The following is a 22,456-nucleotide window of genomic DNA, read 5'->3' as shown; positions in this document are numbered from 1 at the left end:
TTGTCTTTATATAATTTGTTAAAGTATTGAAAAAAGATTTCTTTAATTTTTTTCTGTTCAGTAAAGGTCTTTCCATCTTTCCTAATTTTTGTTATCACCTTCTTATCTCTCTCCTTTTTTAGCCTCCAGGCTAACCATTTCCCTACCTTATTTGCTCCCTGGAATTGCTTAGCTTTTAGTTTTTTCATACTTTTAATTATCTCTTCGGTGTTTTCTATAGAATATTGTCTTTGTAGGATTTTTATTTCTTGTATTATTTTCTCCTTATCCTGATTAGAGCATATAATTAAGTCTGATTCCTTTCGCTTGATTTCCATTGTTATTTTACTTATTTTTTCCCTTCTTTTCTTTTGAATTTGTTTATGTTTTTGTATAAAGAACCCTCTAATAACTGCCTTTGCGGCATCCCACACTGTCTCCATTCCCACTTCTTTATGCATATTTTCACTGAAGTATTGTTTCAAAGCTTTCTTTGCTTCTTCAACTACTTTCTCATTATCCAGTAAATAATCCTGTAATCTCCAATTGTACTCACTTTCTATTATCTTTAATCTTAAACTTATTGGGTTATGGTCCGAGTGTGTTCTTGCCTGAATATCAACTTTTTTCACCTTTGTACAGAGTGTTGTCGAAACTAGGAAAAAATCTATCCTGGCAAATGATTTATGTCTCTCAGAAAAGAAAGAAAAATCTTTGACATTTCCTTTTTTATACCTCCATATATCAATCAAATTCATTGAATTCATCAGATTGAAGAAAGTATTCGGTAATTTTCCTTGCCTTATCTTTACTCTTTTGCTTGTCAATCTGTCCATCTGTGGGTCTAATACCCCATTGAAATCACCACATAATACAATATCTTTACCATTGTATTCCTGCATTAAATCTCCCAATCTCTTATAGAATTTTGCCTTCCTCTCTTGAGGGGCATAAACTACCACAAAAATTATTATTCTTCCTTGCACATTCACTTCTAACCCTAAAAAAAAACCATTAGTGTCGTTAAAAATTTCCTTTGCTTCCAATTTTTTTGATACATATATCACAATTCCTCTCTTTTTTTCCTTATATGCTGAAATAAACTCCTTCCCTAGTTTAGGGTTCCTTAATATCCTTTTATCTTTCTCTCTTACATGCGTTTCCTGCAGTGTCACAATATCATACTTCAAACTGTTTAATTTATGAAAAATTTCCCTCCTTTTCTTCTTATCATTTAATCCCTTTACATTCCATGAGAGAAAGCATAAATCCTTAAATTCTGTCATTGCAATTGGCCTTCTATTGGCTAAATCTATTAAAATTCAAAAAAAATCTAATGAGTCTTATATCCCTCCTTCCTCTGAGTTTTGTCCCTGTTTTCCTTCGCTGCCGATTTCTTCTTCTTCTTCTCCTCCACTTCCAGTTGCTTCGTCTGGTGTTTTCTCCAAATCTTCATTTGGGTTCATTCCTTCTTTTGTTTTGTTTGCGGATCTTAATTTTTCTTTGTAGTTTTTGGAGTCGTTTTTTCCGGTATTCTTCTTAATGTCCTTTTTACACCTTTTCCAGAAATCTTTTGCTTTCTGAACAGAATTTAGTTTATGCCATTTCTGTTTATACAATACTGACAGTCCATCAAGCTTCTCCCACCTGTAGATTATTCCATTCTCAGTTAACCAGATGGTTAAAAATTTGTACTCTTCTCTCCGCCTCAAAATCCTCTTGGGGATGTCCTTAAAGATTTTAAGTTCCTCTTCTTCCACCAAAAGTGGTTTTTTATAGCTTGTTTCCAATATCTGATCTTTTATCCTTTTTCTCAGAAAATAAATAACAATGTCTCGTGGCCACTCCTTTTCTTTGGCTATTACAGAATTCACTCTGAAGATTTTGCTTACATCCCAGTGTAGTTCCTGTCTTGGAATTTCTGCATATTCTGCTAAAATAGGGATCAAACGATCATAAAGATTTTCTCCTTTTTCTTCTTTAAATCCTCTTACTTTCAGACAATTCTCCCTAGCCTTCCAATCTTCCAAGGCTTTTTCATCAAGTCTTTTTTCCAATTCCTCTTTGTCTTTTTCCTTCATTTTTGCTACTTCTTCTTCAATAGACTCTGTTTTGTCTTCCAAGATTGTTATTCTTTGTTTGGCACTGTTCATATCTTTGGATATATCTTCTAAAGATTCCCGTAGTTCTGACATTTGGGATCTAAAGTCCTGTTTTAAGTCTGCTCTCAGCGCCTTAATCTCCCTCTTCATGTTCTGATCCATTTCTGTCTGCATTTGTGTTTGCATTTTCCTTAATTCTTCCAGTAACGACATCTGGTTGAAGGACTGTCTCCTTTGAGGTTGTTTCTGCTGTTGTGTTGTTGCTGTAAAAGTTCTGGATGTCGCCATTCTTTACTTTCTCCTCAGTCCTTTTTATTTTCCCTTCAAAGTATTCTCTAAGTTTCCCAGTTGCCTCTATATGATCTTTTTCCTTGACCGAAGCAATAATGTTTCACAGTCAGGGGCAATTCAAAACAACAATGTGTCAAGAGATTAGGGAAAGTTTATCTCTGCCTATGCGGATTGCAGCTAATTACCTCCAGCTGGTTTAGCTTTCTCCTGCTGCAACCCGATCCGTTCCTTGTTTAACTTAGAGTCCCGGTCAGGAAAAAACAGAAGGCAATAATATCAACAAAGTCTCCCAGATCTCTCACCTCTTCTTTTATATTTTAAATACAAAGCTTATCTGGTGACTTTTTCCAATGGCCCTTATTTTTTGGAGGATTCAAGCCCTTTGCGCTCTTTGGGATTTCTTTCTTTTATTCTCTTAATCAGTTTCTCTTTTCCAACTCCTCGCTCCTCTTTCTCCTCCTCTCATCTTTGTTTATTTATTCTTATAGACCTCTTGTTCTTATTGCTTGTGAAGCCTATTACTTCAGATAGGTCTTCTCCGGTTGGGGAACAGCCCCAAGCTTCCACTTATTCTTGTTCTTAATAGTCAGGGCGTTTTGCGTTGCGGTTTCCCCGCCGTTGCAGCTCTGCCTTGCTGGGGCTTTTCCCTGTGGCTCCAGTGCTATCTCTGGGTGGTCTCCCTTCCAACACCTCTCTTCCTCTCGGAGAACACCCCCAGCCTTGGAGCCTCTGCGGGTCCCACGGACACCTCTTTCCAAGAGGATTTCTGTCACTCACCCCTTGTTGTTTTCGGGGGGGTCTGCTGTTCCCTTCACAAGGCAGAGCAGCGTTTCTCAGGAGCTCCTTTGAAACGCTGCTAACGCTTAGCCACGCCCACAGGAAGTATACCACTTTTCCATGGATGATCAAAGTGGTTTCCAATATCAGATTAACAATACATAACACATCATGACTCTGCTTCTCTCCCCTCAAGATGGTGGTCGGGAGGAGGGCTTTTCTTCTTGGCAGGCAGAGGCCTGTTGTTTCTTGCCTGCTTCTCTCCCCTCAAGATGGAGGTCGGGGGGAGGGCTCTTCAACTTGGCAGGCGGAGGCCTGTTGTTTCTTGCCTGCTTCTCTCCCCTCAAGATGGTGGTCGGGGGAGGGCTCTTCAACTTGGCAGGCAGAGGCCTGTTGTTTCTTGCCTGCTTCTCTCCCCTCAAGATGGAGGTCGGGGGGAGGGCTCTTCAACTTGGCAGGCGGAGGCCTGTTGTTTCTTGCCTGCTTCTCTCCCCTCAAGATGGTGGTCGGGGGAGGGCTCTTCAACTTGGCAGGCAGAGGCCTGTTGTTTCTTGCCTGCTTCTCTCCCCTCAAGATGGAGGTCGGGGGGGAGGGCTCTTCAACTTGGCAGGCGGAGGCCTGTTGTTTCTTGCCTGCTTCTCTCCCCTCAAGATGGTGGTTGGGAGGATATGGCTGGCCTGAGAAGACTTTTAATTAGATTACTAATCCCTTTCTTACTGGTCTGTATTTGACTACCAGGTATGAGGTAGAGTCTGTGATGAATAATGAAACATCATTCCTCTCCACTACCTTGGAGGAACTGAGAGGAGGCCACAACCTCATTTTGTCTAGACTTTTTGTGTCAGGGAGTCACACAGTTCTGGGATCCCAGAGAATTGGATACTGGAAAACAGTGCCTCCATTCCTCAAAATATTTCCTGAAAAAAGGACAAGAATGACCATTAGTGTTCCCTGAAGCCTCTGAGGAAGGTGCGAGTGACCATCTTAGGTTGTTACTTCCTGTTTTGAAAGACAGTCCCCAACTGTGCTGGAGGGACTGCAAATCACCTTAAAGATCACTGTTCAGGCTCTTGGATGCTTTGATGGATACTGTTTTGTAGATTTTATTGAATACTTTTAAAAGAGAAACACCAGGAGGCTACATGTAGCCCATGAGCCACACTTTGTTGAACTGTGTCCTAAGGGCAGCAAGGAATGAGAAAGAGCTCTTAAAAAAAGTGTCTTAAAGAAAGAGGGATTGGCATTGCTTGTTGATGGAGAGGCAGCAAAAATGAGTGTATATGAAATTTTACTATGAGGACACTAACTCCTCAGGCTCTAATCAACTTTACTGCATGATCAAGGGCTGGTTAGCACTCTGAAATAGATTATGAGATATGGAGCCTAACCAAGACTCTTATAATTGAAAACGTAATGGGTGAATCTAAATTCACGTGATGATTTTCAAGGGCAAGTAGTTTCACTACAAAGGTAGATTGGAAAGAGAAACAGCAGAACTAGAATGCATCCACAAACTACAATCCCTCAGCAATGGATTGAACAAAGACAATGGTTTCCTGATGCACTAGCTGCACTTCAACCTATCTGACCCCATCCTCATGGGGGTGCCCTACATTCATCTATTCCCCTCACCACAGGCTATTTCCATTGCAAAACTGGATCTGCCACTTCATTTCCATGCACAAAGACCAGTTTGATGTGTTTTTGTGCACTAATAACCATCATTAAAACTGGACCTGGAACTTCATTTCCATACACAAAGGATTTGTAATTTGAATTGACATCCTCACATACCAATGGCATATATATGTCTGTACCTGTCCTCCACTCCACCAAAATGCATCTAAGGAAGTCTACAAAAGCTCATGCTGCCAATTTCTTTCTTTCACTTAGCCTCAAAGGTGCTATAAGATCTCTCTACATACTGATTCTACAAACTAACATGGCTATATTTTTGAATTCTACCACAATGGCTCCTTTGTCAATGAAGTAGGGAATCTACTCCCAGAACTGGCTGGAAATTTAAAGGAGCTGTTCAAGGTGCTCATAGGGTTTATAGTCTTAGCTGCTTTAAAGTTTGGACTAAATCCTGGAGCAGATTCACTGCCTGACTGATGGGGGACACTGCAATTTTTTTAAAGGACAGCTCACAGTGATGTTTAATTGTCACAGCAGGTACCACCCCATTCAAGACCCACCATGGTTTGAGTGTTAGACTAGGAGACAATGGTTCAAACCACCACTCAGCCATGAAAACCCACTGGATGACCTCAGGCATATCACATTCTTTCAGCCTCAGGAGAAGAGAATAGTAAACCCCCTCTGAAGACATCTCACTAAGAAAACCCCATGATGCAATCAGAGTTGCCATAAGTCAGAAACAATTTGAAGGCACACTACATGCACACATTACCTCACATGTCTTGAGCTGACTTGAAGAAAGGTTCATCCATGATCACCCATTCATACTCAAAAAGATAAAGTGTTGGGGGGAAAAATTCTCAAAAATGACTTGCAGTGCCCTTATCTAGGAGTGTCACCAACATTCCCAGTAAACTCACCCCAAAGTTACATAGAATCTTCCCCATTGTCTATCAGTTTTCTGATTCCTTTTTGTCACTACCTACTAATGAAAAAAACATGACTTTGATGCTATTTCAAAATTCAGAGTGGGGTGTACTGCTCTTGGGTTGTATCTTGTTTAGGTTATTTATGCTGCTGCAATGCATATGAAACATTATATTACTGTTATTCCTATTCATAGCATTGATATTTCAAGCACATGAATATCACTTTCCTTAGAAATTTAGGAATTTCTTTAGGCATTTTGATCATTACTGTGTCTTTTAGTGTTCTGGCTATATAATAGTTGGGATCCTTAAACTACATTCTGATTGTGTTGTTTTCTCAACTGCAGCACATTACTTTTATTTTGGTATTATTTTAATTCCTCAGCATTCTCAGTTTCAGAACAGAACAATACATCCCTATACAACATTTCACCTTGCTCAAGGCCAGATAGATTAACTAGGTTCCCTTCTGTCTCTTGGAACAAAAAAGGCTGATTGGAGAACTGTTACCAACTGGTGCAACTTTCTAGCCAAATAGGAAAATTTTATCAACTTCTAGAGACGCAAAAAAAATACCATACCAAATGTATAGACAGCTCTTGGAATATTTTTTTTCAAAAATTGCTTTGTTTGCCCTACACAGCCATCTCAAAGTCAAAATAGTTTTGTAGCATGTTTGCTGTGATTCTAAGGTGAACACCTGATATACTTTATGAAGCAATATATAGCTAATTGTTTATTTCAAGAGACTAAAAGGGACCACATTATATGATGATTTTAACATTTGTTTACACATCTTGGAATTATATCAATGTTATTTTTTTGTTAATGTTTAAGTGTTACTTTGTAAGGAGAATTTAATTTATCCTTTTTTTAATATAGAAAACAATGTAATTACACTGTAAGCCTCCGAAATTGCTGCTTCTATTTATGCTTTGACTATTTCAAAGCAGCAGCAAAACAAGAACAGTGGAAACATTTTCTTTTGATATTGTTTGCTATTTAAAATATGCTGTAATGGCTCAGCTTATTCTCTTGACTTATCAGAATCATTATAGAGAGAATAAAATTATTCAGATGGTTAGAGCTTAATAGGCCTGTGCTACATGATAAGCTGCTTTCCAAAAGTTAAACTCTTATTATCTTTATAGACAGAGCAATCCTATGGAGTAGGAGGAACCAAAGTGGAGGAATTGCATTTTCCATTGCTCTGTTGAATGGAGTGGAAGGTGGAAGCATGATTCTTTTCTTTTAATTTGCACATTGCTTTCTTCATTTTACTTAGCTTTATTTTTCTCTTCCAAGGATTCAAGTTGAATAGAGGTGAACTGTGCCAGCTCCTGCACTTACATACCTGTTCCATCAGTGATCAGTGCCAGGGCTCATAAAGGCTTTGGATCTTGCAAGCCACAGTCTCCCCCTGCATATACACTGAACACCCATGGAATGCTTCCATTTGGTATTCTGCAGCATCAGAGTTCCAACATCAGTTGAGCACCCAGCTGTGGACCTTTCCACAGCCTCAAGAAGAGATTGTTCACTTACCTTTGCTTGAGATGTTGGACCTGTGTCTTCAAGAGCAAACCTCTCTCTTTCTCTCTCCCATGTCCCCAGAGGATAAAATCTTAAAAGTGCTATGGGCCCTGAGATATCTCCCCAGGAACTAAGTGGTTGTGACGTTATTCCTTCACTTCTTCACTTGACATGTGCAAAAAGGTCAGACCCTCAGGTGAACCAATGAAAAACAATGTACAAGAGGAAATAAAGGATAAACATTCACAAATGATTGACATATTGGCCTATATTGTTAAAACCTCTCCCCTCCTGTTCTCTGAAGCTAAGCTGTAACACAGACAATTCCTGCATTTCTGTTAGATGAGCTGAGATGGCCTGCCTCAGAGCAGTAAAATGCCTTTTGTTGTTGTGCTTCTTATTTATTTGTTTGCAGCTGTGAGGAAATGTGAATTATGAATATTTAAATTACTATAACAAAATTATGTCAGCCTCCATGATAGATAATATGTGTGTGGTTTTGTATGTCACAGCAAAGTGTACTGCATCATCTCTGTTGATAATTTCATTGTAGTGGTTGGTCTTTCCTCATTAGGATACTGAGTACATGTTCATATGCATGCTGGCCTTTTCTGTAATCTTCTGACATTATCAGCCGGGCTAACATTGAACCTATACACTTCTCCAAAACAGAAATCTTCTGTATGGCAGAACCTGAAAAGTTACTATAGCAGGATATGTTCTTGAGGTAATGTCATTGTTAAGGAATTCTGGACCACAAGACATTTTTCTTTATTAGAGTCAAACTAAATATGACAGTGGCTGGATAGCCATCTTCATCTGTTTACAAGTGAGTTAAGTTCAAAGGTAGAAGTTTCATTGTTTGATCTAGACCTCAACTTGCAATTCTTCTTGGGGCAAAACTACATGCATGTAATCACTGATTAACTTTCTTTCTGCCTGATATCTTAAGTTAGGTCTTATTATTGTTTTGATTTCACAACCTTTTAAATATACAAGCAAGTCTTCTGTTAAATGTCTTCAACTGACTTTGGCAAGAAGGTCTCTGGATTTCAAACTGCGTCCTTTACCAAGAAAATAAAAGACATCTGACTTTTGGTTCTGCTACTAGAACCTCTGAAGCTACATATCACAGTTGTTGTGTGCCTTCAAGTCATTTTGGACTAATGGTGACCCTATGGCAAACCTATCATGGGATTTTCTTGGGAAGTTTCTTCTGTTGCCATCCTCTGAGGCTGAGAGAGTGACTTGCCCAAAGCCACCCATTGTTTACATGGCTGAACTGAAATTCACACCCTGGTCTCCAAAGTCATAGTCCAACACTCAAACCACTGCACCACCCTGAGTACACATAACATATAAATACCTATATATATTAGCAGCCAAAGCAATTATAAGATGTTATAAAATTAACAGTTTATTAGAAGTTAAGAGTAGGTATATCTTTTATTGTAATTCTACATCCTATGTATTCTATTAATAAACCTAAGTTTTCAATTAAATGATCTGCCTACTTACTGACTAATGTTATCACACCCTATCTTGTCTTGTCTTGTCCTTCTTTGACAAGCTAAAAGAAAGGTGTGTACTAAACTTGTGGGAGAAGCAGAGAACTGTCATTGCTAGTGTGATTATTATAGCAACAAAACCAGAGCAGTCTAGTGGTAAAAGACACAGGAATCATTCACAAAGTATGCAGGTAACATGAAATAGCTGTAGACCATCTTGTAGCCTCTATTTTATCTGCAATATGGAGATAGGAATATTGCCCCATCTTGCAGCATTGGGTAAAGAATTCTTAGATAATAACTGAGCACTCTGAAACATTATATAGATAGTAAATACAGATACAACTACTACCAACTATAATAAATATAAATGTAATTGTTATAATAACTGTAAGAATTATGCTGTACATATCTAAGTACCCTAAATGCACCAGATCTTATCTGATCTTGGAAGCTAACAGGATCAACTCTGGTGAGTACTTGGAAGGAAAACCACTAACATAACTCAGGTAATGCAGGCTATATTTCAAAGGAAGGAACTGTCAAAACCAAATCTGAGAATTCCTTGTCTAAGAAACCCTATGAAATTCATGGATCATCATAGGTTGACAAGCAACGTGAAGGCTAATACACACATGCATAATAATTATTATGAACTATTTATTCCCAGTACACATTCCCATTAAAACTATTGAGTCAAGTTCCAATTTAGTTAGAGTAAACTTATTGAAATAAATTGGATCCTCCAGTAGTCATTGTAATCAATATATGTGACACAGTCGAGATAATATTGCTCAGATATGAAAAATCTTGACAATCTATCCCAACACATCAAGTAGATTACCACAATACACTCTTATAGTGGTGTTATTCCATTTTAACTTCTCTGGCTACCTCCTGTTGCATTCTGGGATATGCAGTTGAGGGATGGGCATTTAGAATTCTCAGCCAGACAGCTCTTAGGCCTCACTGAACTACAAACCCCAGAATACAGCAGGAGGCAGCCAGAGCAGTAAAAGTGGAATAGCAGCACTATAAGAGTGTAGTGGGGTAATCTTCCAAGACAGCCTGTTAAGATTAACCCTGAAAAGATTTTTCTCTTCCAGAATGAGAATAAAATGAGTGCTTTTTCCCTCCACTATAAAGGTGTCCACAATCTGAATCTGTGTACAATTTCTCTATACAAAAGCGTCTTTTCTCTTTGTGAAGCATATACACCCATGCACTCACAAGGTACAGATCTTTTTGTTTAACCCAAAAGATGCAGACATGTGATGCTTCTGCTTCCTAAATGTCCATGTAATGAGGGAGAAGTTGTTGCACTAGTTCAGCTATGTCCCTGCAACAAATCCATGCAACAAGAGAGTAGTTTTATAATTGCACAATCGTGTACAAAAATTTTTCTATTAGGGGGAAAATTCAGGACTGATGGAACTTCTCTCACGATTCAGGAGAAAGGGTTCTGTTTTATTTTTCTCACATGCAGTAACAACAACCACAACAACAAGAATATACATCCCTGAATCAGTTTAGATATAAATTTGACTTTTTCTTGTCCATATGTGGGGTATACTTTTGAATCATGATTTGTACAATCCAAGAAATCATTGGAGAGTGAAGTCTAGCATATGTGTGTCTGAGACATGCCTTCTTTGCTTATAAAGGCAAGTAAGCAGGATGGGCCAAAGGTACATGGCAAACAGGGAGTGCCTCTGTGCAATCAAGCATAGTATAGAGTAGGCTTAAAAGAGATGATAATGAGCCCCTTTCTGTCATTTGTTGGTTTGTTGTTGTTGCTTAAAAAGCACCTCTCTGAACTCCACTGTAGCAGTTAATTCCAAGCCAGTTTCCACTATTGGGCATGTTACTAGAATGTGTGATCGCATCTCAGATACACGAGATACTGTATAAGACAGTTTTCATAGACATGTCTCAGTATCACTTGGTATGTGATGTACTCCCTGGAAAATAGATTTAGGAGTGACAGAGATTACTTTTCCTGAAGCAGTGTTAGGTATTGCTGTACTTCTAGCTCAACCAGTGAAAAGAGGAAGACCAACTAACAGAGTCTTCTGTGTCAGAACTAGGTCTTTAGGGGCAAACATAAAGGAACTAGATTCTTTGGCCAAATTCCAGGATGTGGTGGGAGGAGGTTGGGAACAAGAGTGGTTTTAGATTAGCCTAGAGTTTCAAGCATTAGTGATTCCAGCTTAGAAATGAGACAGGCAAGGCTAACCTAAGCAATTTCAGCAAGGTTCCAACAAGCTACATCCAAGAGCAGGAGGCAAGAAGCTTCTGACAGTGAGAGGGGCAGGAAGCAGGACAGGATGTGATTCTGTGATCCTGGCATCTAGGCTTCCTTTTATGAGGATTTTGGAATTCCAGACAAGGGAGACTTGACCTGTATTTTCACTGTAATATATATGAGGTATCATCAAACCCATCCTTTTATGCCACATGAAAGCTGCAGCAGCAACTTCAGAATCTTAGGTTCTATACTTATTTTCCTTTATTAGTGGGAAAGGGGTTCAACTGCTTTCAACTGCAGATCTTAAATCTAGTGTGCAGGGTTCTAGATTTTTAGCCAAACTGGGCTTCATTTGCCTTGGCCCATGATGTTCAGACACATTTGTTCATAAGTAGGATAATTGGCACACCAAAGTAGATTCACCGTGTGTGTTTCTCCTTCCAGTGTGAAGAGATTCGCAGATTGTCAATTTCTTACAGGTGGTGTTTTAATCTGGATTTTAATTTGTTTGTTTGAGATTTTGATTTGCAGCGAAGGGTTATGCACTTGAAAAGCAGCCAAAATCTTTTATTCTCTCTCCATGAAGAAAAGTGTGCACTTCTGTAGTTCAGCAGGTGGTTTGATATACCTTCTGTTTTCCTCCCACCAGAAATTGCTATCTACTTTTCAAGAACTGTGTAATAGAATTTTGTCCAATTATTTCAAATGGTTCGTTGTTGTATTTTGACTTGCTGTCTAAAATTAGGCTGGCTCACCTTACTGGCTTCTTGTTAGTGTGTGTGTGTATGTGTCTAGGTGGGAGTGGGGGTGGGGTTAGTTATCATAAAGGTTTTGCTATAAAAATATATTTACTTTTGGGGGGGGAATGATACCCTTTAACTGTTACATTATCATCTTTTCTGATTAGTCATCTTGTCTCATGATATGTCCAAAGAAGAATACCCTCAGTTTCAGCTTTTTGGCTTCTAGTGAGTGTTCGAGCTTAATTTTCTGTACACTTCCCCCCCCCCCCCACGTTTTTTTTTTTTTTTTTCATTTTTCTTTCCCCCTCCTTTTATGAAGGTCCCTGCAGAACTCTCATCTAGTACCATATTTCAAATGGGTAGATTTTCTTCCTATCATCTTTTGTTAGTGTCCGCTGTCACATCCATACATATAAATGGGAAACACCATGGAATGGATGACTGGTTTTTGGTCTTTAATGATATATTTTTACACTTGATGATCTCACATAATTCTTTCATAACTCTTCTTGAAAGTCGTAAATCATCTTCTGATTTATTGACCACAGTCTCTTTTTGATTAATTACTCAACCAAATTGTAGACAGTTCTTAACTATTTTGATGTCTTCATCACCCACTTTAATGTTCTGTAAGTAATGTGTACTCCTTATATTTGTTTTCTTACTGTTCAGTTGCAACCCTGCTTTTGCACTTTCATTTTCAGTTTTCATTAGTAGTTTTACCTTGTTTTTGTTAGTTTGTGCTATTAATATATGGTGTCATCTACATATTTTAAATTACTGGTGCTGTCCTCCAAATTTTGCACCTCCTTCTTCTAATCCTGCTTTCTGTCTAATCCTGCTTTCTGTATCTGCTCTGTGTATAAATAAAACAAAGAGTGATATAATACACCTTTGTTTGATCATTTTGCCAAATGGAAAATATTCTTTTTCTGAATTGTATCCTGAATATGCCCTCTTGTCCAGAGTATAATTTTATGCTTCAGGACAATCAAATGATGTGGCAAACCCATTTCTTTTAGAGCGGCCCTTGATTTTTCATGAGCTACACAATCATAGCTTTTGCTATAATTAATAGACAGCGAAACCAAACTATAGGAATCACATTGGACCATGGACAGCTCCAAGTTGAATCCAGGCAAGGGACAGTCCACCTCACTTTGTGGAGTCCACAGGCATAGTGGAAACAAAACAAGAGTTTGAACAGAGAAGTAATATCATGTACAACTTCTGAGCAAAGCAGGGCAAAGTTTAGGGTAGATACAGCAAACTGGGATGTGGAGTCAACTGATTTCCTAAATAGACCTGCTCCTAGGCTTGGTGTTCCTAGTTTCTCCCTCATCTGAGGAAACCATGGGTGCCTGAAGAAGCTCCATTTTTGAAGTGCTGCCTCTATGGATTCTCTGACTCTGTCCAGTTTTCAAGACACTGAATCTGAAGAGCAGATAGCAATAGGTCACTCTACTCTTCCGTGTCAGTGTTGTGTCTTGAAACTGAGAATCTGAATGGAAGAATGACAGTTTTTTGTGACAGCACAACCATCGTTTTGGGACGTTTTGAGAAAATTTAATTTTTGTAATGTATTTTTGCAAAACCTGATGGGAGTTTGGAAAAATCTTCATAAAAATGAAAAATAGGGAGGGACGTTCAGTGTTCTGTTTTTTAATTTGCAATGGTTGACAATCAGTGAAGTTTTTTGATCTGTCAAGGCACCATTTCTCATCAAGGATGAGAATGTTTCTGAATTCTTTTTATATTTCCAGAGTACTCTCCAGGGCAAGATTGACTTCTAGGATTCTTCTTGCATAAAGATTTCTGGTAGAGATGTGCCTCTGAGGCTAATTCTTGCACGCAGTTTCTCCTTCTCCTCCTCCTCCTCCTCCTCCTCCTCCCCCCCTCCTCCTTCTCTCTCCTCAGATTCATCCCCTTATTATACTAGGTTGTAACAAAAAGCCACCAACTGTGTGGCCCAAGACTACTGGTCCACTTATTTCAGACTAGTTTCTAGTCCCGAATAGTGGCACAGACTGCTCAGTCTATAGGCATAGACATGACTAAACACAATAACATGGTCAGTTTCCCCTATACTGTAAGAATTACTGTGTTAATTCTCCTGCAAAAGAAGATTTATGATGGCCTTTGAAACAACTTTAAAGAGGGCAACCCTAGCCTGAAGCCTTTGCATGTTCCCTATATTCACTGTATGATGTTGGGAAAGATCTCCAGATTCAATGAATTGCTCCAGCAGCCCCAGATGATTCTTATCACAGTATTTCAAAATGACAAGAGGACAAGAGGAGCAGAAAATGTTATGAGTGCTAAGTTTCATCGCATACTAGCTGCTAATTCCTGAAAATATAAACTCTGACTAGGATAGAATATGAATTATACATTGGAATGAAAAAGAGGCAATGTAGGAACTAATTAAATCACCAGTTAAAATATTCTAAGTTAGTTCATACATGTTAAGAAAGATTTTTACTTAACATCTCTTTTGTTTTAAAAAAAGTTTTTAGATGATAAAGAACAAGACCGAAAAGCATCTAGTGAGAATTAATGCAACACAAAAATACTTAAACATCTCATAAGCATTATTTACAGCAAACAAGAAAAGATCAAAAAGGAAATCTCCTGTGTAAAAGCACAAGTAAGGAGCCAGCCCTCTTGTCAAGCCATCAATGAACATAATTTCTCAGACATCAGGAAAACCATCTATGAGATGCACTTCCCTTCCCTGATGAAAAAGAAGGAGAATAAACTTGCCTTGCTACTGAAAAACTCTACAGCCAACAACCGGTGTGCCATGATTCCAAACAGCAATATTATAAATTTATCAAGCCACAACCTGAGCTAGGCAGAGGAGTCTGTTTTGTCAAGGGGCTTGTTCTTCTGCCCCTCCAAACCCATGCACATGATATGTTACTGCAGTGATGTAGTGGCCTTCTTTTGCCACCTATGCCTCAAAGAATATTTCAGGGGCTATGACACCAGTCAGGAGAACAACACACAAAGATCATACTTGTCTTCTCAACACAGCTGTAGAAACTACAGCAATATATCTCATAAAAAGAAGAATTCCATATGGACTCCTCCTGATGGCTGGTGCAGAGAACTAGACTCCTACGTAGAGAGTTTCCACCGCTGTGCCCAAGCAGAAATAATAAAAAAGAAGCATAATTTACAACAGAATCTCAGTTGCAAGAAACAAGATGCCATACACAGTCTCAAGAGCAACCCTAATATTGTCATCAAAGATGCTGCCAAAGGAAGAGCAGTAGTCATCATGGACAGGAGGCTGAAAGGCAATTGTCCAACACCACATTTTACAGAATCCTATCAGACGACCCCACAGAGGAATACTGGAAGGAATTACACAGGCTGCTCAGGGAATTTCCCATTGAGGCACAAAACCAAACCCTTATTGTACACCCCAGGAACCCCAACCTGGCATATTCTACCTATTACCCAAAATACATAAACAGGGCAACCCTTAAAGACCTATCATCTCCAACACTGGAACACTTACAGTCGGTGTCTCCAAATATATGGATAATATCCTTAAACCATATGCCACCAACAGCTCCAGCTATGTGAAAGACACCACAGACAGAGGAGACAATCTATCCACAACCTTCCAGGAAACACCATCTTAGCCACCATGGATGTGGAATCCCTGTACACCAACATGCCACAGAGAGATGGACTACAAGCCATCAGAAACGTCATTCCAGATGGGAACCTATCCGACTTCGTAGTCACTCAAGTCTGCCAGTTTGTTCTCATACACAATTACTTCACCTTTGATAACAACATATACCTTCAAGGTGATGACACTACCATGGGCACACACATGGTACCACAATATGCCATTATCTTCATGGCTGACCTAGAACAACACTTCCTTAACACCTGCACCAAGAAACCGCTCCTCTACCTGAGGTACATTGATGATATTTTCATAATTTGGACTCATGGAGGGGACTCACTCAAGACATTCCACCAGAGTTTCAGCAACTTCCATCCCACCATCAACTTCAGTCTGGAACTATCTACTGAACAAGCTCACTTTCTGGACAGCACAGTACAGCTACACAATGAACATATAAGCACCACACTATAATGCAAACCGACAGAACACTACATGTAGCTACACGCCTCCAGTTTCCAAACTAAACACACCACTAAACCCATAGTCTACAGCCAAGCCCTCCAATACAATCACATCTGCTCAGAACCACAAGACAGGGAAGCCAAACAACAAGCATTCCTCAAACTACAGTATCCGCCACATGAAGTGAAAAAACAAATAAACAAGGGAAGACATGTACCCAGAACTGATCTATTACAGAACAAAATGAAGAGGGAAAATGACAGAACCCCACTAGTGGTCACATACAGTTCCCAACTGGGACCACTCAGGCATCATCAATGAACTATAACCCATTCTGGACAATAATGCCACTCTTTCAAGGGCCTTTGATGGTAGACCTTTATTCAGTTGCAGACAGCCTCCAAACCTCAAACAGGTACTCACCTACATGACGACACACAACACAGATGGTGACATAGGTACCAAGCCTTTCCACAAACCAAGATGCCAACTCTGCCCACACATTTATCCAGAAAATGTCATCACAAGACCTAATGGTATCACCCACAATATTAGAGAGGCCTTCACGTGATCATCCTCCAATGTGATCTATGCTATACTGTGTCAGCAATGCCCTTCAGCACTCTGCATTGAGCAAACAGGCCAGAGAATAAATAGACTTAAAGCAGATATTAGGAATGGGAATACACAAAAACCAGTGGCAAAACATTTCAATCTCCTTGGGCATTCCATCTCAAACCTCAGAAGAGCGGTCAGAAATTACTTGAAGACACAACTGTATTATTTCTGAAGTGCATGCAGCCTTAGTGTTTCAGTCATGGTCCCTGCTATGGAATGCATTCAGTTGCCCAGTTTCAACTTCAGCATCTTTAGAGATAGGCAATTATTTGGGTATGGAAGCCAATATGATGTGATAGGGTGACCTCTGGGTCTTAAATTCCATGGGGATGTTTTTTCAGGTTGTATTGCAGCATGATAGTTGGTTTAGTGTTGTTCTTTTGCTATTAGTATTTCCTGGTCTGTGAGACAGACTGCTCCTGAACTTGTTTTTGCAGAGAGAATAGAGCTTCTACACCTTCTGTTTCCAATTATGAAATCAGTTTGGTTTCTATATTGGCCTTCACATGATGTCTATTATACAGTCACTTCTTGGGTTGCTTGAAGAATGTGTTTGCGACTAACAAACTGTTGGCCTCACAAAATTCAGTCAGTCAGTCAGTCTCCTGCTTCAATTCTTGATCCAAAGCCAATCTTTGATTCTCCTCTATTTGCTATTTTTGTAGTCCAGTCACATATGATTAACAAGAAGTCCTGTTTAAGTGTGTGATTAATTTCCTTCCTGAGTACAGATGATGATGATGATGATGATGATGATGATGATGATGATAATGATGATGATGATTCCACATTTCTCCTGATATAGGGACTCAAGGCGGCTTCCAACCAGTTTAAAACAATAAAAATTAAAGATGATACAAGAGCATTACAAAGTGTAAAAAACAAGTTGAGTTAAAAATGTAACACATTAAAATATTACAAATAGTAAATTGTATTAAAAGTATTAAAAACTTTGACATATGAATTGCACAGCATTTAAAAAACCAACCAATTGAAAAAAATCTTTCAATTGCTTCTTCTGTCTCTGTAGTTGGAGCATAAACTTGAATCAAGGCTATATTGATGATTTTTCCCTGAGGTCTTACTGACATGATTCTATCAGACTTTGCATTATATACTTTGACTCCTTTTGTTATATCTTTCCTTACTGGGCTTAAAATGTGAAAATACATGTTTTCTAAAAGTACTATACAAATGCCATTTACTCTCAGCAAGTGCCAAAATTTGAACACTATCTCTTTTTAGTGATGCATACAATAGGAACCCTTCTATGAGTGTTTAAAATCTAGTCTTTTAAAACTTGTGAGATAATATGAATGCCGCATAGGTGATAACAGTCCAAGCCAGACAGAAAAAAGGTAGTAAAAAAAAAATATTTTTCCTGTCTGGGTTCTGAATTTTGACAGGTCATACTTTGAGTCAAAGCACTTACGCCCCTGGAACTGAGCAGGGCAGAGAGATAAAAGTAAAATGAACACACATCTTTGTCAAGCTGAAAAGACAAACCATTCATAACAGAAACAGCTTTAAAACTATTATATTCTGACATATTTGTGGGAAAAGATTTAACACCACTTTTTCCCTCTTAGATTTGCAGTATAAACTGAAGGGCTTCCTCCCTCCCCCTTTAAAAAGCCTCTTGTTAATAAATAGAAGTTGGTTATCAGAAGGATTCTGACAAGTATTGAAAAAAGGATAATCATAGCAAAAACAACTTACGTAGATAGCTGTGCTTCATACCATATTGTTTTCAAACCTGAATTTTCTTAGGTTCAAGAGTGATTGTTAGCCACTAAATACAGGGTTGCCTTAAGTCAGAAATGATTTCAAGGCACACAACAACAGCAAAGGCTGTGTGTGTGTGTGTGTGTGTGTGTGTGTGTGTGTGTGAATAATATGGTCTCATTTGAATTTCAAGTATTAGGTTGGAGGAGCTTGTTCAAGGGCTAAGTAAAACATCTGCTAAGGGCCCTCAGTTGACGTGACCAGGGGGCTAAGGAGCATGGGAACTAATATTGAGTATTTGTTATACAAGTTGAATGTCCTTTATCCAGAAATCCAAAATGTTGCAAAATTCAAAATTGTTCACTTGGGTTCACATCCTTGTTTTTTGATTATTCAGTGTACACACACTTTATTCCATGCATAAAATTAGTTAAAATACTGTGTATAAAATTACCTTCAGGATATATATAAGGTGTATAAGGTATTTATGAATCATATATGAATTTTGTGTTTAGACTTGGGTCCCATCTTAAAGATATCTAATTATGTATATGCAAATATTCTAAAATCCCAAAAGATCCGAAATGCAAAAGTACTTCTGGTCCCAAGCATTTTGGATGAGGGATATTCAACCTATATTTGTGCCGGGGTTTTTTTCCCAATGTTGGTTGCCTATTGTCCTTAAAAAACCTATAGAGAAAACAATATGTGCTAAGAACATTTGGAGCTAAATCCAAATATTTAGAGTAGTCTCACTGAATTCATGTGACTTACATAGTGCAGTTTGCTAAGTCAGTTTGCAAATGGCATTAATTTAATGAGCCTAGTATGGATGAGATAAATTGTTGCAAATATCCCTTGATAGGTATCTATAGCTTTAAAATCAAAATAAATACTTATTTTAGTTGACCCGTTCAAACATCCTAAAAATCATTTGCTTTAGTTTTTTGAGGGTTTTCGGGCTATGTGGCCATGTTCCAAAAGAGTTTATTCCTGATGTTTTGTCAGCATCTGTGGCTGGCATCTTCAGAGAATACAGGCATAGAAAACAGCTGGATATATATATATATATATATTTTCTAGGCCTGCATTCTCTGAATATATATACAGTCATCCCTCCATATTTGCGGCTTTGATATTTGTGGATTTGATTATTCACGGATTTCATTAATATGTTCTCCCTAGGACTGTCTAGGTCCTCCAGTGCAACTCTGTGGTCAACTTTAACTAAAAGTTGCACTGAAAGACCATTTGTAGCTACTCCAGTGCCATTCTATGGTCAGTGTATGTTGGACATTGACCACAGAGTTGCACTGGAGGATCTAGAGATTCTAGAGAGGTGTCCTCTCAGGTAAAAACAGTGTTTTTGTGATTTGCGGTTTTTCCATATTCACGGGGGTCTTGTTCCCCTAACCCTAGCAAATATGGAGGGACAACTGTATATATATATCCTGTGAGACCCTGGGTCTGGAGGAATTCCATGTTACATTGTTCTATTTTTGATGGCAGGGCCTCAGGGCGGGAGGATATGCAAAGAGGATTAGTGTCTGCTAATTGGTTATCATTATCTACTGGGAAAGCCCCTGACTCTGCGTGGTTTCTCATTTGCACTTGCTAAGTCCTCATTTTGCTATTCGTCAGGACTGGTAGCCAAACTTTGTTCACTTTTAGGGTTTCTTCTTTCCAGTTGAACTTATCCAGATGTTTATGGATTTCAATGGCTTCCCTGTGCATTCTGACCTGATAGTTGTTGGCATGGTCCAGATTTTCAGTGTTATCAAACAGTATTTTCTGCCCAGGGTGGTTTCTAACATGTTTTGCTAGTGCTGATTTTTCTGTCTGACTCAGTTTGCAGGGTCTCTCGTCCCTTCAACAGACATTCTTTCTTACATTTTCCCCCTCTTACACATTGAGTTTTCATTTCAGCAACATTAATGTATGGAATATTTATGTTTTTATTAATTATGTTTTTATTATGTTTCATGGGATTTCAGGGGAGCATACATTTAAAATAAGTTGAATGGTTTAAGAGAATTTAAAATTTAAAACAATGAGACAAACAAATTAACAAGTAACTTAAAAGGCTGAAAGAGTTTGTTATCTGTGAATCACACTGACAACCAAGTTGATGGATTAAGTGAAATAACACATAAATGAAAAGGCAGACAATATGAGCTAATTGCAAACTTTCAGCATGTAAGAAAGAGATGGATTGGGCCTCAGAAGACTCAATCAATCATCAACTTAAAGGAATAAGAGGCGGGTCAAGACCCATTACATTTGCACTTTGGGGGACTGAACCTGTTGATGTTTGATACTTTCTTTAACATCTCTTGCAGATATTTTCTGGTTTTAACTTATGTTTTGAAAAGGTACTTTAACAGTGTGTACTCAGGTGTATCGTGACAGAAATCCTGCTTCTTCAAACAATGACAGCACTGTATTGTGAAACTATTAATTTATCAAAGTCCTCTTTCATCAGACCTTCATCAGCTGTCAGACTGGTAGTATGTAGCCCAGATATTGGCCACTGGGGACATCTGACTGTTCTTTCACTTTACAAAGTCCCTCTCTCCTGAGTAAATATCTAACCAGGATATTTTTTATGGAGTATGGGTATGCAAATTGTTCATCACTAACTAGCACATTTTGAAATAGCATATTGAAGTTTACATTTGCAGCCATAGACATGAACATTTCCTTTTTAAAAAGCACATAATTTTAGAATTATTTTGACAAGACTTTGTCAGCTGCATAAAAATCATATGCATGAGTAACCTGTGGACACCATATATGGGATTGCATATAGTTTTGAAATGTTTTCTGCCTAATGTCATCTGCTTCAACCCTCATATAAGACCCTAGCAATTACAGCCACTTTTATTCTTGCTTCATGCAGGTGGTTATGACCATATACAATATCTTTCCCTCCAAAAAAAATCCTGCAAGCATTTTCAAATACAAAAGTGCAGATCTCTTGTAATACTCTAACAACAATATAACAGTAAACACCACAGATTTTTTCCACACCCAGAAGAAACCAACCATCTCTTCCTCTTCTGCTTGAATCCAGTGTATTTCGTTGCTTTAAATTAATGATGGGGGTGGTTTGAAAGAAAACAAATGCATTCTAGAAGCTTTTGTTTGTGTGTGCCTTCAAGTTGTTTCTGACTTATGGTGACCCTAAGGAGAACCTATCATGGGGGTTTCTTGGCAAGATTTGTTCAGAGGTTTGCCATTGCCTTCCCCTGAGGCTGAGAGAGTGTGGCTTGCTCAAAGTCACCCAGTGGGTTTCACAGTTGAGCTGGTAATTGAACCTTGGTCTCCAGAGTCATAGGTCAACACTCAAACCACTAGATTACATTGGCTAGAAGTTTACTGCTGTCATATACTGAGTGAGCTTCTTTTTGATAATGAAGGCCAATGGGTCCGACTGCAGGCTTTTCTTTCTGTAGTTTATGATATCATGATGGAATTGCTTTTGTGGACACAATCTTCCTAATAACACTATTTATCACTGTAGCAAAGGTTGAAACATAAGAAAACTTGAGCTGGGATGAAAGAATAGAATTTTTATTATTTTAGGAGCTGAATGTGACATTACAGCAGCCTTTGTTTTGTGCAGCAAATTGCAAACTGAGGCAAAATTGCTTTAAAGAGCATCTTTACGTGTGTTGCCTGTGAGGGCGTTGCCACAATAAAACGCAAAGCTGCATGTGGAGGAAAGGCCACAACTTTATTAACACAAGCATCAGCAAAAGGTAGGGTTGGCCAAAAGCATGAGTTCTGGATCATCTTACAACCCGCCGCTGTAGGATAAATGCCATGTCATACAAAGCAAGGCATTGGGATGAGCTAGGGGCTAGATTAACGCCCTCTCGTATTCATGCAACCCGCAGATTGCATTTAACTAAAGCCCCTAATTACCAGGAAGTGGTGTCACGTTATGGTCCCCGCAATGACCACAACATATGCCCTCATCGCTCCCGTGTCCCATAGGGACTCCCGATACAGTGCTATGCAACCTTCTAGACCATACCTACCCGATCCAGAACCTCTGCTGCCGCCCCAAAAGTTGTGACAGCAAACCACGCACCCTAGGGAGGGCGGGTGGGAGAGCCAAACAGAAATGGCACCAAGCAGGATGCCACATGGCCTATATATAGGCCTATTCCAAAGGTGGGGGCTGAGAGGGGAGTCGCCCCCCCCCACCAGGAGCAGCCAGCCAATCAGCTGCCCTGGAGGACCGGG

The 22,456-nt window shown here is 38.9% G+C and overlaps 2 protein-coding genes across 3 annotated transcripts in view; one reads left to right on the top strand and one right to left on the bottom strand.

The window, feature by feature from the left end:
* The window catches only part of SPOCK1 (SPARC (osteonectin), cwcv and kazal like domains proteoglycan 1), a 684,049-nt gene that overhangs the window by 451,735 nt on the left and 209,858 nt on the right, over window positions 1–22,456 (top strand). The gene's annotated exons all lie outside the window — the stretch shown is intronic.
* LOC149321840 (uncharacterized) lies at window positions 139–2,686 on the bottom strand. The gene has a single exon (XM_089529629.1). It carries the CDS (start codon window positions 2,367–2,369, stop codon window positions 1,323–1,325), a length of 1,047 nt encoding a protein of 348 aa, XP_089385755.1. The 5' UTR covers window positions 2,370–2,686; the 3' UTR covers window positions 139–1,322.

This window comes from Sceloporus occidentalis, unplaced genomic scaffold, assembly GCF_023333645.1.
Source record: "Sceloporus occidentalis isolate IW3139 unplaced genomic scaffold, rSceOcc1.0.p SCAF_1, whole genome shotgun sequence".
NCBI classification, from domain to species: Eukaryota; Metazoa; Chordata; class Lepidosauria; order Squamata; family Phrynosomatidae; genus Sceloporus; species Sceloporus occidentalis.
Note: the sequence above shows the minus strand (reverse complement) of the source record. Positions and strands in the feature narration are given on the sequence as shown.

Excerpts from the sequence above, each read along its gene's own strand:
- LOC149321840 (XM_089529629.1), bottom strand. The coding sequence starts at position 2,369 with ATGGCGACATCCAGAACTTTTACAGCAACAACACAACAGCAGAAACAA.